The sequence below is a fragment of the Notolabrus celidotus genome, chromosome 16 (genome assembly GCF_009762535.1).
Source record: "Notolabrus celidotus isolate fNotCel1 chromosome 16, fNotCel1.pri, whole genome shotgun sequence".
Lineage (NCBI taxonomy): Eukaryota > Metazoa > Chordata > Actinopteri > Labriformes > Labridae > Notolabrus > Notolabrus celidotus.
This window is the reverse complement of record NC_048287.1, coordinates 25,312,311-25,329,840: the sequence shown is the minus strand read 5'-3', so window position 1 is coordinate 25,329,840 and position 17,530 is coordinate 25,312,311. Positions and strand designations below refer to the sequence as shown.

The following is a 17,530-nucleotide window of genomic DNA, read 5'->3' as shown; positions in this document are numbered from 1 at the left end:
TTAAACGTACTGATCTATCCATTATGTATTAACCCTGTGTGCAGTATTACTTTCCCTTTTGCAATCATGTGCAATTTCATTTCAGAAATATCAAGTATGTTTTTAACTTTCTAACCTTCATTATCTGGTGCAATGTAAGATTTCCCTATCTCTAAATATCCCATTCGTCATAATCAATCACTAAATATATTAGACTTGGACTTGGCACGCTGGTTTAATTGGTTTAATTGCTTGATTCAGTTATTGGACCATGGCTCATAATCTGAACTAAAAGTCATCCTGGTTAGAAACTGTCAAAGGGTCACTCCGTGTTTGTTTTAAAGCTCCATGTTTCCTGCTCACTGACCTGTTTCTGCAGCCTGTCGTTCTCCTCTTGCTCGGCTTTGGCTCTCTCCTGCGCCTCCTTCTCATCCTGAGCTTGCTGGGCTTCATCCCTCAGACGCTGCTGCTCAGCCATGAATCGAGCCTCCTCCTCTCTGCGCTTCCTCTCCTCCACCTCTCGGGCCATCGCCTCCTCCCGCAGGATCCTGACAAGACACACCAGCGTTACATACACTCTTAAATCACATGTGAGCAGGAAGATCAGCAGCTTCTGGGGTTATAAACATGACGGCAGCCTTCAGTTTTCTAAGAAGTGCTTCTTCTTCTTCTTGGGACCCTGGACTACAGTATTACCATTATTACCATTGTTTTAGAATCATTTCTAATTTATCCTATATTATTTTATGTCATTTAATTTAATTTTTCTGATATTTCTCTAATTTCATTTTATTGATTTTATTGTAGTGATTTCATTATTTTTCTGATATTTCTCTGATATCATTTGATTAATTTTATTCTAATGATTTTATTCTATTTTTAAGTATTTCATATTATTTCAGCTACCTTGTTTTAGCCTTGTATCATTTCACCTATTGCTGTTGATTTCTGCCTTTTCTGTTCTTTTGTGAAGCACTTCGGGCTGCATGCTTGAATGTATGAAAGGTGCTTTATAAATAAAAATGAATTGAGTTCTAGTGTTTTGGTGTCTAAAATGTCAAAAGAATTCAACTAAAGAGCAGCAGGCATTCTGATCATTATTCAAAAGAGAACCTTTGGATAACAGCTAATTCAGATATCAAAATAATGTTCAGTATTCTAAAAAAGGCTTGGAAATTTGGTTGGAATCAGGGATATTACTTAAGTTTATTAATAGGGACAGATAAGTAATTATACAAAAAGTAACACAACTCAAAACATTTTTTGTGCCATCAGGTAGCTGGAATGAGAAGAAACATCTAATGGCAGCTTAAAAATATATACAAATTAGAATAAATGGTGACATACGGTTGCACAATTGTAAAATGTATTTTAATTTGAATAAAGATATTAGTTATTTTAGTCCTTTGATCAATTATTAGGAAAATAAGGAATAAATGTTATCAAAAATGTCTATTTTTAACCAACTGAGAGGGACAAAATAACCTTGAAATATGATGTAATACAGAGTAATTTAGAAGGTGTTTGTTATTGCATGACTATTTTGTTGGATTACATCATGTTGTACCGTGTTATTTTTTCACAAGACTTCTTTGATGTTCATACTCCTGAAATTCTTGAAAATCTGCATATTTCTAGAATTCTTTAAATATTTAATGTAAAAAACAAACTGAGAAATGATTATATAGTTTGTCAATAATCTGACCTGTTTCTTTGCTCCTGCTCCTGACGCTCCTGCTCTTCCCTCTCTCTCTGCTCCCTGGCTTGTCTGCGTTTCTCCGCCAGCACTCGGGCCGCCTCCTCGGGGTTGTTGGTGCCCGCTGAGGGTTTGCTGGCAGGTGCAGGAGCTGGAGCTGGGCTGGAAGCACCAGCTGCAGCAGAGGTGGCCACTGGTGAAGCAGAGGGAGCAGGAGTGCTGGCTGAGACTGCAGCAGGAGAAGCAACAGGCTCTGTGTTTGGCACAGCTGGAGAGGCCACTGATACAACAGGTGTGCTGAGGGATGGAGGTGTGGGAGGAGCAGAGGAGACCACGATGGCAGGAACATTACCAGAGCCTGTCAGAGAGAATAAGGGAGAAAAAGAGATGCTTATGTTTCTAAAAACACTGGATTACCATGGACATGTCTATCATAATACCAGAAAATTTTATTTGATTATATTTTCTTGTATGTACTGTCTATTTTTTCCTGTTCTTGTTCAGACAGATTGGACTGTTTTGCATTAAAAACAAGTATAACACTACAAAGTATGTAAAAAAAAGTTCTGATTAGAAACTGTGTGGACGAGTCAATGAAAACTATTAAGTACACACTTATGTAAGCACAGTCATTAACACACACACATACACACACTGCAGTAATTATGTGTGCCCACACTAAATTTCACGCTGCAACATGAATGTCGGCCAAAAACCTCCAGGTCACCTTGCAGCACTGATATTGTCTCCTTTGCAAACACACTCACTCTTTTTCTCCTCTGGGGCTCCGGGCTGCTGCGGCTCTTGGCCCGTTTCCACCGGGACTGCAGTGACCGTCTGGGGCTGAACCCTGGCGGGCGTCTGAGCTCGTTTGGGTCGGGTCTTGGTGCCAGGAGGAGGAGGAGTCTTTTTGCCCGTCGGAGTCTTGGAGGCCACTGCGGGCACAAGGGGGGAAAGGGGACGACTTTTGGGAGCAGGTGACGGAGGTCTGTTTCTGGGCTTTGGAGTGCTGGAGAGGGAAGAAGAGGAGGTAAATATAAGCAGGAGAAACAGATAAACAGAGGAGAGTGTGGGATGGAGGATAATTTACCATATTCACACGACTGTAGTTTTCTTTAACGTCACAAAAATCTCAAAACTGCTATTGAGCACTTCACATTTTTTGGTTAAGTAAACAAAAACTATTTTTTTGTAATATGATACATACTGACTGTCCCTTCAGATTTTCTTCGATTCAATATCTATTCCATTACTGATCAATCAGGGAGTAACAGGATAGCAGGATAGGATAATTGTCAGATCCCCCCTCTTTATAGGATAAGCACACATTGTATTTAGGAGTACAACACAATAGCAGCATTAGAGCTCCCCAAGCTGGGAGTGACATCAGAGAATAATGTCTGCTGCTGTGTAGATATGGTCAACAGTGAGAAAAGCTAATGAGGTTCCCAGTGTGCTACAGAAAGCCAAAACTAGGTCACAGGAGTGAATCTGAAACTCCACAATCAGCTGCCATGATTCTCTGGCTGTAGGGGGCTGTAACGTGAGAATGAAGGGAGGCAAGGAGCCATCTTTCTTCCCTTCGGTGCATCAGTCGGGGAAAAAAAACCCATTCTGTCTGAGAGCTCCTCTCTCACACAGACCTGCTGCTGCCAGACTGAACCTCGGCTGCTGACTGCCTGAATGGAGTCCAGCTGAGTCTTTTTTAGTAGTTAGATTAAAGCACCTTGGACCATCTGTCAGATGTTAACCTGCTCCCTCTGTCTCTGCCGTTCTCTTACATCAGCATCAGTTTAATTTAATAGTTATAACATATAAAATACAGATTACTGGAAATATATGTATTTGTTTTAAGACCATACCTAGCCTCTGGCCTGGACCTCTGGGTCGTGGTGGTGGGTGATGCCGTCTGTCGCCTCTTCGGCACTTTGTCTTTTGAGAGATTGCTCTTCTCTTTCTCATTCTCCCTCTCCTTGTCTTTCTTCTCTTTCTTCTTCTTGTCCACCTTGAGGAAAGAAGTGACACCAACAACCGGTTATGACCACAGGATAAGGCTGAAACCGAAAAGTTCAGGTAAAGGTCTTTAATGCTGGTATCGCTACAGACAATGTAGAAGAGAATCCCTCTGAATCCGTCTTCTGAATTCATCACACTTTATTTCCTTTGCATGTGATTATCAGTATGTGTAGATACAGTGCATTTGTGAGTATATGAAAGCTGTGATGTGTGTATCCATGTGTATCCATGTGTTTATACCGGTGTGGAGTTTCTCCGGCGCTGTCTCTGCGTGATGTCCGGCGTGCTGGCGGAGGACACCCTCCAGCGCTCGGCGTTCTGGTGCGGGTGGGGGGAGCAGGTGTTGAAGGGGCTGGCAGAGGCTGAACGGGAGCAGTGGTGAGAGTCTGAGTGACACACCAACATGCAGAGAGGCAGCAGGGCCGAGGTCAGGGCCCACAGGCAAACACAAACACAAACAGACACAACATGCATGATGGTGAAAAAACCGCACCGGGAGACCCCACAGTGAACACAACGTGACAGCATGAGACCGTGACTCAAATCCTGCTGACGGATGATAGCTGAGGAAGGGAGGAGTTATCTTCATGTTCTGATCAAATGTTCAGTATTTCACAAATCTTTGATTGCTATTATAAAAGTTATTTTCACTTTAACCATGCAGGAAAAAATGCCAAATATTTTCTGGTTCCAGCTTCCAAAATTCAACTATCTACTGACCTTTTTCCTTTTTTAAGCTCTTGTAAAATGAATTACATAATCGTTAGGTTATGGTGTGTTTGTTTGAGAAGAATCACCCCTTAAAGCTATCATCCTGGGATTTGAGAAGTTTCCATTTTCCTTTTTTCTTAAAAATGTCCTCTTTTTGAGTCAAACGTGAATCAGCTATTCTGTCAAATAACTGATTCAGGTGATAATAGTTGTTTGTTGCAACTTTATCTTAAATCAAAACAGACACCAGATAGATAAAGAGAATTAAAGTAGGAGAGATGTGAAAACTTAAAGACTGAAACATATTATTTTTAAAGAAAACTGCTGAATATTCAGAGGTTCCTCCTTCTCATATTTTGAGATTTGGCTGTTTTTTTTCCACGTTTAATTATTGTTAATCTTACATATTCAGTCAAAACTTTGGACACACCTTCTCATTCAATTTTGTTTTAATTATTTTCAGCATTGTAGATTAATACTGAAGATATCAAACTATGACAGAACACATATGAAATTATTTAATTATGAAAAAAAGTGTTAAACAAAGCAGAATAAATTTCATATTTTAGATTCTTTAAAGCAGTCATCTTTTGCCTTGATGACAGCTTTGCATACTCTTGGTTTTCTCTCAGTCTGCTTCATGAAGTGGTCTCCTGGAATGGTTTCTAATTAACATGAGCCTTGTGAAGAGTTCATTTGTAGAATGACTTGCCTTCTTAATGTGTTTGAGACCATCAGTTGTGTTGTTCAGAGGTAGGGTTAGCACACAATGGATAGCTCAATTTGACTACTGTTGTAATCCATATTATGACTAAACCATATTATATCATAGTTTTGATGTCTTCAGTATTAATCAATGTTGGAAATAATCAATCAATAAAAAACATTGAATGTGCAGATGTGTCCAGACCAAGCAGCAGTTCATCGAGTGTCCATCAAGTGTCCACTTGGGGCTGGCCTTGATTGACAGGTGGGAACACTTTAGCTGTTGGCTAGGAGGCTCAAAGCCCGCCTCTTTACGTCACACTCCCTCAACAGCAGTTAGATTGAGTTCAACATTTCCAATATGGCTCCCGCCGACGATTGGCTTCAAAACGGCGCTTCAGAAACAGATGGGTGACGTCCCAGATACTAAGTCCATTAATTATACAGTCTATGGTCCAGACTTTTGACTGGTACTGTATACTCTTTTTTTTTTTAATTTGGAGTAGCGGTTCATTGAACATACAAGCAATGAAAGATGAAAGCTTGCTCTTGCATTAGTCCAAACTTTCTTCCAGTCTGAAACTAAATAATTAATCATAAACAAACATCTAAATCTGAGTCTGGAAATCAGTTGCAAATAGTTTTTGGAGAGGCAATCTTTTAAAAACATTTTGAGAACTCCAATCGTAGAACTTCTGACAAGGGCTTAGAAAAATAAGAAATCTACAATATCATGATAACAGGGAAACTCAACTAGCTGATAAGGAGCACATGACATGATTGAAAGATCAGCAAGGATCTGTCATGGTGTGATTGTCTCATCTGCTGTGTGCAAGGCTCAAAACGAAACTAATAAAGTTACAGCTTTCAGTCAGATTACATATCACTAAAAAGTTTACAAAATAGTGAGAAAAAAGTTTAAGTGGAGTGAAGATAAGACGAGCATGCTGAAGTTGAATGTCAAGTGCATCAAACAAACTCTGTCCCTTTTATATAACATCCTAAAAGGGACTAAGAGTTGTCACAACACAGCATTCCTCAACCCCTGCACCCCCACAGGTGACGGTTTCATACTCACGGGAGTCACTGTTGTTGAGGAGCGTGGCGGCGCTGCGACTGCGGGCCAGGAAGGACAGCGTCGGCGTCATGAGCCGCTCCACGATGCGGCTCTCCCAAGGGCTCAGACGCAGGCTGCGGGCTGACACAAGAGGGTGCCGTTAGTGTCGAGCTACTGTCACAGCACACGCATACTCACCGCAGACTCAGAGACACCCCTCAGTTCCTCCTGTATGCAGGTGTAAGGTCATACAGGTGCACACTCACACTGATGGAGGTGTACAGTTACTCACTGACACTGCAGCACATCCTCACACACACACATTTACAGCCACACACTCGACACACTGCATCTTTACAGAAGAGTTCAATTCTTCCTCATAGAGATTTAATCAGAATCAGAATCAGAATCAGCTTTATTCGCCAAGTATGCTTGAACACACAAGGAATTTGACTTTGGTAAACTGTGCTCTCTTTGTACAAGGCATAAGAATAGGAATAAGAATAAGAACTACAATAAAAAATAAAATGAAAATATAATAACAATAACCTTAGCTATAAATACAAAGAAACAACAAATAGCTTGACTAATATGTACAGGCTAAAATAATATGATAAAGTGCAGTGGTGAGTTGCAGAGGTAGTTTTACATTATAAAATAGAAGTTAAATAATACAAAAAATAGAAATATGGAATTCTGCTTGAGAATTGTTGCATTGTGTATCTACATGTATATTTACAGAGAGTATTTATCTGACAGGTATGACACTGTTATGGTTTAGTGTTCATCAGAGTGACAGCCTGGGGGAAGAAACTGTTCTTATGGCGGGTTGTTTTGGCGCACAGTGATCTGTAGCGCCTGCCGGAGGGGAGGAGTTTGAAGAATTTGTGTCCAGGGTGTGAGGGGTCAGCGGTAATGCTCCCTGCCCGTTTCCTGGCCCGGGACCGGTACAAGTCCTGGATGGGGGGCAGGTCGACACCGATGATTTTCTCTGCAGTCCTTATAGTCCGCTGCAGTCTGTGTTTGTCTAGTTTGGTTGCAGAGCCAAACCAGACAGTGATGGAGGTACACAGAACAGACTGGATGATGGAGGTGTAGAACATGATCAGCAGCTCCTGGGGCAGGTTGAACTTCCTGAGCTGACGCAGGAAGTACATCCTCTGCTGGGCCTTTTTTCTGATTGTGTCTATGTGGGAGGTCCACCTCAGGTCCCGGGAAATAGTGGATCCCAGGAACCTGAAAGAGTCCACAGTAGACACAGTGCTGTTCAGGATGGTGAGGGGGGGGAGTGGGGGGGGGCTTCTCCTGAAGTCCACTGTCATCTCTACCGTCTTGAGCGGGTTCAGCTCCAGATGGTTCTGACTACACCAGAGGGCCAGCTGTTCCACCTCCTGTCTGTAAGCAGACTCGTCTCCGTCCTGGATGAGACCGATGACGGTGGTGTCGTCTGCAAACTTCAGGAGTTTCACCGAGGGGTCTCCTGAGGTGCAGTCATTGGTGTAGAGGGAGAAGAGCAGTGGGGAGAGAACACATCCCTGTGGGGCGCCAGTGCTGATGGTCCGGGTGCTGGATTTGATGCTCCCCAGCCTCACCTGCTGTCTCCTGTCCGTCAGGAAGTTGGTGATCCACTGACAGATGGAGGCCGGCACTGTGAGCTGGGTGAGTTTCTGGTGCAGGATGTCTGGTATGATGGTATTGAACGCAGAGCTGAAGTCCACAAACAGGATCCTAGCGTAGGTCCTGGGGGAGTCCAGGTGATGCAGGATGTAGTTCAGACCCATATTGACTGCATCCTCCACCGACCTGTTTGCCCGATAGGCAAACTGCAGGGGGTCCAGCAGGGGGCCTGTGATGTCTTTCAGGTGGCTCAACACTAGTCTCTCGAAGGACTTCATGACCACAGACGTCAGGGCGACGGGCCTGTAGTCATTGAGTCCTGTGATGGTGGGTTTCTTTGGGACTGGGATGATGGTGGAGCTTTTGAAGCATGAGGGCACTTCACACAGCTCCAGCGATGTGTTGAAGATCTTTGTGAAGATGGGGGCCAGCTGCTCAGCACAGGAGGATGTTTGCACGGTGAAATGTTACCAGGTTATGATAATAAAAGTTTAGAATCAGATAAATAAACATTATTATGCATGTTTATTTAACAAACAACTTTTAAACTACTTTACTATAAACTACACTGATTTAAAGTGACACACACTTCTGTAAATGAACTGCTGTTATCAAGTATCATGGGATGAAAATTCAGCCTAAATGATAATGACATTTTTCTTCAATTATCAAAGCAACTTTAATGTCAGAGAATAAAGTGCTTCAGTCTGAGGTCGTCGCCATCTTTGATTCTCGCTGAATCAAATGCGTCTGAAACTTCTGATGCGTGTGAGTGAATCTTTTGAGCCACCAGAAGGAGAAAGTGGCAGATGAATGATTCAGAGCGAGCTCAGATCTAGAAACTCTTCACAGAGAGTTTCACATAAAGGAGATTAAAACATCTTCAATTCTGACTTGAAGAGACACAAACGTTTGAAACATTTTCCCTTTAAGTTTTTCAAACTTTAGACCTGAAAAAAATATTGGAACTCTGCACATTTGGGGTTCTTTGCTGAAGTATTTCACATTTATTTCTTCTATTTCTTGAAATGAAACACCTTTTTAAAAGTAACTGCTTTTATTTTTTAGTCCAATACCTTCAATTCAAATTTTAATTTGAGTATGTTTTATTTTTTACAATGATATATTTTCATGAAACAATCAAAGATTTTATGGATAAGGCTACACAATTTCTATAAAATATTTAAAATCTGCTTAACTTTTAAAACAATGGCATGTTAGTGCATCTGTATTAATCATGTTAAACTATAGTATGCAATACTAACTAATGAAAACAGTTGTTTTGGCTGCATTTGACTTTAAATGCTATTACATTTATTCAAATATACTTGTTTGGATACAGTAGAATTTTGATGCCTGACTTTTCTTATAGATACATAGTTTTGCAAAGCTCCCTTATTCACTGTCTTATTAAGAGTTATACAAGAATATAAACTCCACATTTGAACGATCAATCCATCAAGTATTTATGCAGGATGAAAGATATTGATGTTTTATATGTAATGTATGTGTATACATCTTATGTGCTTTGGCAACAGCATGTCTTTGTTCATGCCAATAAAGCAAATTGAATTGAAATGATATTTTACGGGTGTTAATGAGTGTTCGTATCTACTATCCGTCTCTCTCTCTCTCTCTCTCTCTGTCTCTCTCTCTCTCTCTCTCTCTCTCTCTTATTCTGCTCTATCCCCCTCTCCAACTCAATCTCAGCAGATGGCTGTCTAACATGAGTCTGGTCCTGCTCGAGGTTTCTGCCTGTTAAAGGAAGTTTGTCCTTGCTGCTGTAACTTGCTAAATGCTGCGAAGTGCTCTGCTCATGGTGGATTAAGATGAGATCAGACTGAGTCTTGTTTGTAAAATAGGACTGGATGTATTCTGTGGTTGTGTGGATGGGTGTGCGTATGTATTTACGAGCATAGCAAACCAGATGCCCCATAGACTATAATTAGAGAAAAGTTCAAATGATAGAATAGTAATCAGGTCCCTGAATATGAAGGCATGTGTATGCCTACAGAACACATTGTGTGCCCCATGGAAACAAGGCCTTCTTTGATTTTTCTTGTGTTTTTTTATTTTAATTTTTTTGTGTTTTGTGTGTTACTCTCATTACATAGCAGATGTTTTCTTCCTGTCATTGTCTTTCTAGTTATTTGGAAAATAAAATAAAAATATAATAATAAAAAAAACAAATATTTGTGCAAAATGTAAAACAGTTGGAATTATTTTCTCTCCGCTGCTTTAAAACTTGAAATCTCAACGTTTTATGTTTTAGCCCTTTAAGGCACGCAGAGTAACACTGTATCGTTTTTTACAGGTTCTTGTATTTTTCTCTTCTGCTCCTCCAAAGCAGCAACATACAACAGAAACATCTCCACAGAGACACAAACATTCAGATGGACACAGATTCTTCCATCTCATACACGACAGTGTGTCTGAATTTCCTCTCTCAAAACAAAAAACCTGACAACACGACGTGAACACATCTCTCTGAGTGACCATGGGTGCTGCATGTACACAAGGTGCATACATACGTACACAAAGGTATGTATGACCCCAACAAACAGACACACAACAATAGTGCGTTCAGAACAGAGCTGTGTGGACGACATGAAACGAACATGTAACATATTCTGTCCCTCCTTATGTAACAGCTCCTACAGTCACCTCTGCTGCACGCCGGCTGCATCATTTTAACAACATGTTTTATGACTAACTGATAACGCTGCTACCTCCTGTTGCTAGGCAACAGTGGTCTCCCTCCTCCAATGCGGCATGAAGAGGAGACCGAGCCGAGCTCCTGATCGACGGTTCACCTGGAGGCAGATTGATGCCTGATCTAAAAACGTCACCACCCCCTTGCTCACACGATCACAGAGTGTCTCCTAAAGCCAGAAACAGGAGCTCTGATATCGATCCGACTCTGCAGAGAGAGGATTCAGTACCAAACAGATCCTTTGGTGCTCCTGCAGTAATCGGATCATCTGCGTTTGCTGTGATCGAGCTCCAAATCTGAATCTCTGCTGTGGTTACAGAAGCAGAGGGTCAGACTGTTGGTTGTGATGATACGATCTGTAATGACACACGTGATGAAGTGCGATGAATCTGAGATGGAGACAGAGCTACTTCTGAAACGACAGAAACTCAGACGTATGATAAAATGTGTTTGATAGAACTTAATTTAAATATCTGATATGATAAAGCAGTGTATACCTGTAATCAAAAACCTCTTCTCTTTATCTGTTTAAATGCAAGACACTTTTTTTATGATCCTTTATGTCTTACAACAGCCTAGTGCTATATTTATTTCACTTAATGGCACTAAAACCCCCAAAAAGTTAAGTATCACCTTATCTAATTATGTCATTGTACCTTCATTGTTTGAGATATTTATGAGCTCTAGGTTGGCAATCCAGATGCAAATATCTCAACAAAAGTGTCATGGATTACCACCAAGTTAGCAAAGTGGCCAATGTATTCATCTTAAATATGAATAATAAATCCATGAGCATTTAATGAAGTTGACAGGTTTTTATTCTTTGTTTCAACCTCACTTAGCAGCTCAGTAACTAAAGTTTGCTTGTCCACAAGATTTGTGGCTGCAAACATCCAAATTTTCACCCAGACTTTTTCCTGCTCCCCTCTGAGTACATTTTTGACAACAAAGCAGGTAAAAGTCAGTAAATTATGACATTTACTTTATCCTGTGACTCGTGTGTGTGTGATCTTCATGCAATGATGAAGCTACTTTCTACTCTTCCACCGACACTGTGAATACGTCCAGTTACACAGCAGATAACTGTCATATCACTCTTCTATCGCCACCTTGGTTTCTGGTTGTTGTCTTGTTAACATTAAATGTTGACTTTTACCTGTACTTTTTTTTTATGATCATCCTATCAAGTGTGAATGACAACTTTGGAGAATTTAAGCGGCCGTCTGTCCTGAAATGTTCTATAAATCTTCAGGAGTGTATGTGTGAAAAGTGCTCCTCTCTTCTCTTCCTGTGCTACATGTTCATATATAAACATAGCTTGTGCTAGTAGCGACTTGTAAAGGCATTTGTCACTTAATTAGCTAATGTTAGCATGCTCACATGCTGATTTGTTTACTTAAAATACATTTCACAAAAACTTGAAACATGCTTACTATGTTAACAATGTCTTTATCAGACTGTTAGCATGCTGACATTAGCATTAAGCTCAGAGCACTGCTGTGTCTGTGTGATGCCGCACAGAGCTGCAAGCATGACTGTAAACTCTTATTTAAGCTTGTTTGAAACTAAAATAAACTATGATGTGATACGATTTATTTATTTTTATACCTGTATTTTGTAGTTTTTATTTTATTTGTACATTTCATTTATACAAAATGACTGTATCTGACATTGTACTATAAAGCTGTCATAGGGAAAATTACCAACCTACCTCACTGAACTTCTTCATTACCCAGACCGTTTCTATCAGACTCACTCCTTAAACCTCAAACCAGCTACTTTTGAACTGAACTGGGAAAAACTGCTTTTTGTTTCTCTGCTCCTGACTCCTGGAACAAGTTGCTGCAGCATCTTGAATTAAATGCACTTTTACCTTTTGGACAATTTAGAATCTTAAATTTTAACCTTTCAACCCCGCTCTGCAACCGTTTTAGCTAGGTTTCCCTGTGTATATTTATTGTATCATTTTAACCACTGGCCCTTCATATTTTAGTGCTTTTATAGTCAATCCCCTACACCTCCTTTTAATTGTATTAATTGTTTTTATATCCAAATCAAAAATTATCCTATTTGATGACTTTTGATACTCTTGATGCATTGTTTGTTTGTTTGTTGTTTGTTTTTTAAATATCACTGTAAATGAGGGTTGCGCCTCAATGATCTGTTGAGTATAAATAAAGGTTGATTGATGTTAATTATGGTGATCAGCACCATTTAAAGCTTTTTGCAGATTATTTATAAGCCTGCTCCTCACGTTGATATTCAACGTGTTTAACATTTTGAACACCTCAATATGATCCTTAGCTGTTTAATACCGTCAGTTATATATATTGTGTCATGAAGGAAATTTTGATTTAGGGGGAAATAATGCATTTGGCATTCTTTTTGACATGGAAAACGTTCATGTTCTTTCAATGATTAAACAATCTTTTAATTATTTTTATATCCAAATCAAAAAAATATCCTATTTGATGACTTTTGATACTCTTGATGCATTGTTGTTTGTTTTTTAAATGTCACTGTACATGACTTGATATCATTTTAAATGAGGGTTCCCCCTCAATGATCTCTCGACTATAAATAAAGGTTGATTGATTGATTGATTGATTGATTGATTGATTGATTGATTGATTGATTGATTGATTGATTGATTGATTGATTGATTGATTGATTGATTTGAAACAGAACATTACAAATATTCAAATCAAATATACATATTTTCTTCTTCAAGACTTTTGTTTGAACCTTTTGTTACTTTTGTGTTGAATTAAAGAAAGTTTTTGTGTTGAAAAGATAACAGGAAGTGTTGGCACATGGAGAACTCTGCTCTTAAAAATAGAATTACTAACATTAATAGCATCCTGTTGTACAAAAAGTACACGTGCCGAGTAAGTGTGTACAGTTTGTGTTAAGGCTGAAGCAACACGCTGCTATAAATAACTGCGCAAGCTAGAGAGGCTTTATCTCTATGGAAACAGGGTACATGTTCAGAAAACAATTCATATAACCCATACATAACACAGAGCATGTGTATTAAATTATCACACTATAATATCCACCACCAATATCACCACCACACCAAACCACCAACAGTACAGTGGAGGGGGACAACCAAAAAGAAAATGTGTTGAGACACAATGTGAACCTAAAAACCCCCCCATGATGAAAACCAAAACAATACCACAGAGTATGACGCAGTGATGTCGATGTGAGAGGGAGGCTGATCAAAAATGCAAAGGAGACTCAAATCAATGAACACCACCAACTGAAATAAAAAAAAAAACACGATGCATTCGAGACCGAGAGCGTGATAAGAGGAGGGAGTAGGTGGTAATGACCAGTCACCAAGCACAGGCAGGCAGGCAGGCCACCAGAGACGACAGTTATAATAAATCAAGAAGAAAACCAAAAACCAGATTAGAATTAAGAGGAGGAGGGAGGTGGAGGGGGGATGAAGAGGAAGGGAAAAGGGAGGGTGGAGGGAGCCTGGTGGACATTGACGTCGGGTCGTCCTTACTTCTGTTGGGGGAGTTCCAGAGCGTGGCAGAGGACTTGGACAGCCTGTTGTTAATGACAGGGTCCACCTGTCTCGGCAAGTTGACCGTGGAGGCCGAGCATCTGCCTGCACCGGAGAGAACGCAACACACAACAACTGTTCACAAGGCGGGCCGGGCTGCAAGGCGGCCCCCAGATACCAGGACTTAAAGGGGCTGCTGACTCCCTTGGTGTTGGATCTCGAGGAGAGCAGGGACTCTCCAATCTCTGAGGTAAATGCTGCGTCTAACTACCACTGAGGAGGAAGTTAATCTGAACTCAGACTCAGGGAAACGGGGAGGAAATTTAAGGAAAGTTTGGGAAGGGTTTTGTTCACTTAGACATCACATTTAGTGGGACTACTGTTTGCTCTTTCTGCTGCAGCAACCTAGCATAAAATAGCACACACACACACACACACACTCTATTTCACACACATTCAGGATCTTTCACACTCCTCTTGACCTCAGTGTCATGCATCCAAAAGAGGCTGCCTGTCACATGTTTGACACCGAAAACAGTTCAGTCTGAAAAGGAAGATTAGCTCACAGCTCCTTGGAAAACAGCTCACACTGCTAATCTAATGAAACATGCTCTCCACAGCTACTTTGGCGCTACTTTTCTGCCTCTGTGATCACTTTTAATGGAAATAATTTCAACTCAAAATCCCTTTTTTCGCCTGAAACACAGAGAGGGATTACAAAGGTTTAACATCAGTGTCTGGTACCCCGCCTCTGTGACAGCAAACCCTTCAGGAACTGTTTCTTTGAGTTGCATCAGTTTGACCATGAGTCACAGTCTCCACGAAATCCTGAAGTTACTCAGAGTGTGTGTTATGTAATCAAGTGATTGTGTTTGGCTTTGAATATTGGTGATTTATTTGGGATAAACTTACTTTCTCTGCGGGAGGTCTGGTTGAGTCCGCCCGCCCAGGACCACCTCTGCTGGCGGATCTCTGCCCACGTCTTCTTTGTCGACCGCTTGATAGCTGCTTCATATCTCTCCTGAAGGGACACACGGAGGAGGGGAAGGTCGTCAATCAACGTCATCTATTTATTTATTTTTACTTCTTAAAATCCTTATCTTTTCAAAATCACAACAGTTTATTTCACATTTTTACGGATTGTCAGACACTTTGGAAAATAAACACGTGTGTAGTCTCAGTGAGGTCATGCCTTGGTTACTGAAGAGGCGTTATGAAGCACACTTCTCTGCAAGAAATCAAATCAGTGGAATTCCCAGAACATCACATGACTCCACTCCGCATGGGAGAGAATCCCAAGCAAGGGCCGGGAAGTGATAAGCTCATCTACAGCCTAAACTCTGTAATCAAGAACAGCAAACCTGTTCCCCTGAGGTCATCAGTAACATCACAAAACCACAGATAAACCACATATTGTTGTTTCTTCAAAGAAGCAAGATCCAACGTGTGAAACATTGAGGTTGAGAGCTTTTCACTGAGCCAACCAGATGTTTCTGCCTGTATTTGTGTTAAGATAGCAGCATGGGAGGAGTAGCACTGATCTTTTGATTAAACCCACAACAACAAATAAATCAGATAACTCTTTCAATTTTTTGAATCTACAAACTTCAGCTAGAAGTTTTTGCAAGCCAAAAAGGTTGGCAGCTACTGAAGTGTTCAATAACGTTTATCTCACATCGCTGCCAATAAAAAAATCTGATTTTATTACCCCTGAAAATGGTCTTTTAGTGGCCAATAATTGGCACCAGGACTGATCCCTGTCACCTGGCAATGGGTTTGTGTTGATTTTTCCACCCTGACCTTAATTATCACAAGATTTAAGAAAAAGATAGCCTCCCATCAATAACAATCCTGTTCTCTCACCTTGTTCTTCTCTAGTTTCTGTCTCTGTTTCTCCTCCAGCAGAGCTCTGCGTTTCTCCATCTTCAGCCTCTGTTCCTCCAGCTTCCTCCTGCGATCCTCCAGCTGGCTCTCCCTCAGACGTCTGGCCTTCTCCTCCTTCTCCAGCCACTGGGCCTTCTTCACGGCTGTGGGGTCACCACAGAGAGAGGAGTTAGAATTTAAGAGAGGATAGGAGTATTACATTAGATAGAAGGGAGGATAAATTTGTGTTTTTATACTAGCAAAGTCAGACTCTCGTAGGGATCTGGTTTGTTTTGCAGTGTGGATTTTTCATGCAGGATTTTCTTTAACCCCTAAAATGATGCAAACCTTGTCACATTTTTAGATAGTGGATTTGCAGAATAGTCTACAACAGGTGAGACTCCACCTTGTCACTGTAGTGCTTCAAGCTAAATACTAGCATCTACATGATATCGGCACATACCTGCCACAACAAAGCTAACGTCCTGGCGTTTTGGAGATGATAATTACGAGTTCATTATTTCAGTGTTTACAAATGAGCACAAAACACAAAATGATGCTCCAGGGGACATCATTAGCTTTGCAGGTATTTAGCCACAAACTGCTGTGCTTAACAAAACACTGAGCGGATGTTGATACAAGATGAAAACATAAAGAACCAAAAAAGTCATTGCTGTTTATCCTGAATGGATTAGGACAATCTGTGCCAAATTTGAGCATAATCCATATGATGGTGATTGCTAAATGTCACTAAACACACAAAAATCAACCTCATCATGGTACCAAGAATCACTTGAAAAATGATTGCAAATCAGGTGGATTTGAAGATATTTCACTACATTAATGTAACCTCTGCACGAGAGAAAAGGACAATGAAAGCAGGAGAATAATACGGTTCATCCTCTGGGAACCATGAGTTGCTATATTTAATTTTGCAGCAGTCCTTTGGATAGATTTTGTGAAAATGTACTAAATGTATTTAAACTCAAGTGTTAGAGAATAACGAGACAATTGATACTTGAATAAAAAGATTTATCCTCTTAGAACCATGAGTTGCTGTACTGGGTTTCGGCCTGTTTTTAGGATAGATGTGGTGATCTTTTACAAAACAAATGTATACTTTCGTGTTAGGGAATGAAGAGACAAGTAATACTTGAATAAGGTTTACAACCTGGGAACCATGAGTTGCTGTATTGAGTTTTGTGCCAGTCTTTTGGATAGATTTGGTGATATTTTACTGAATGAATGTAAAAGTTCAGTGTTAGAGAACAAAGAGATAAGTAATACTTGAATAAGATGACTCATCCTCAGGGAACCATGAATATTCATGGCAACACATCCAATGTTGAACAAATACCTCTCGTCTGTCTAAAACAGGGGTTCCCAAAGTGTGGGTTGGGTTATCTAAGTTATCTAAAAGTAGTACATTTTACCCATTATAGTAAAAATAATCAACAAAAATAGTAGCTAACCTTGAAATAAAACCTTAAAAGTAGAAAATGTAATGAGTTTTCTGCCTTTCTTTTTGCCGGATGACTCCTAAGTTTAGGGTTAGTGAACAGTTCATTATCAAAAGCATCAGTAGCAGCAGGTTAATTCATAAAGGCACAGGAAACAAAGCCACATGCTCATATAGGTAGGCTAATTTTCTGCAGA

At 40.3% G+C, this 17,530-nt stretch overlaps 1 protein-coding gene across 3 annotated transcripts in view; it reads right to left on the bottom strand.

Moving 5' to 3' along the window:
- LOC117827779 (MAP7 domain-containing protein 1-like) overlaps positions 1–17,530 on the bottom strand; it is a 58,352-nt gene that overhangs the window by 3,960 nt on the left and 36,862 nt on the right. Inside the window, exons 4-12 of one of the 3 annotated variants that reach the window (XM_034704565.1) lie at positions 15,875–16,038; positions 14,924–15,032; positions 14,012–14,116; positions 6,186–6,305; positions 3,932–4,053; positions 3,538–3,680; positions 2,443–2,684; positions 1,685–2,033; positions 347–527 (exon numbers count right to left, since the gene is read on the bottom strand). In XM_034704565.1, the coding sequence (XP_034560456.1) occupies positions 347–527; positions 1,685–2,033; positions 2,443–2,684; positions 3,538–3,680; positions 3,932–4,053; positions 6,186–6,305; positions 14,012–14,116; positions 14,924–15,032; positions 15,875–16,038 (1,535 nt within the window). Of the gene's footprint in view, positions 1–346; positions 528–1,684; positions 2,034–2,442; positions 2,685–3,537; positions 3,681–3,931; positions 4,078–6,185; positions 6,306–14,011; positions 14,117–14,923; positions 15,033–15,874; positions 16,039–17,530 lie in introns of all 3 variants that reach the window. The other 2 variants (XM_034704567.1, XM_034704568.1) reach the window with 2 other exon arrangements.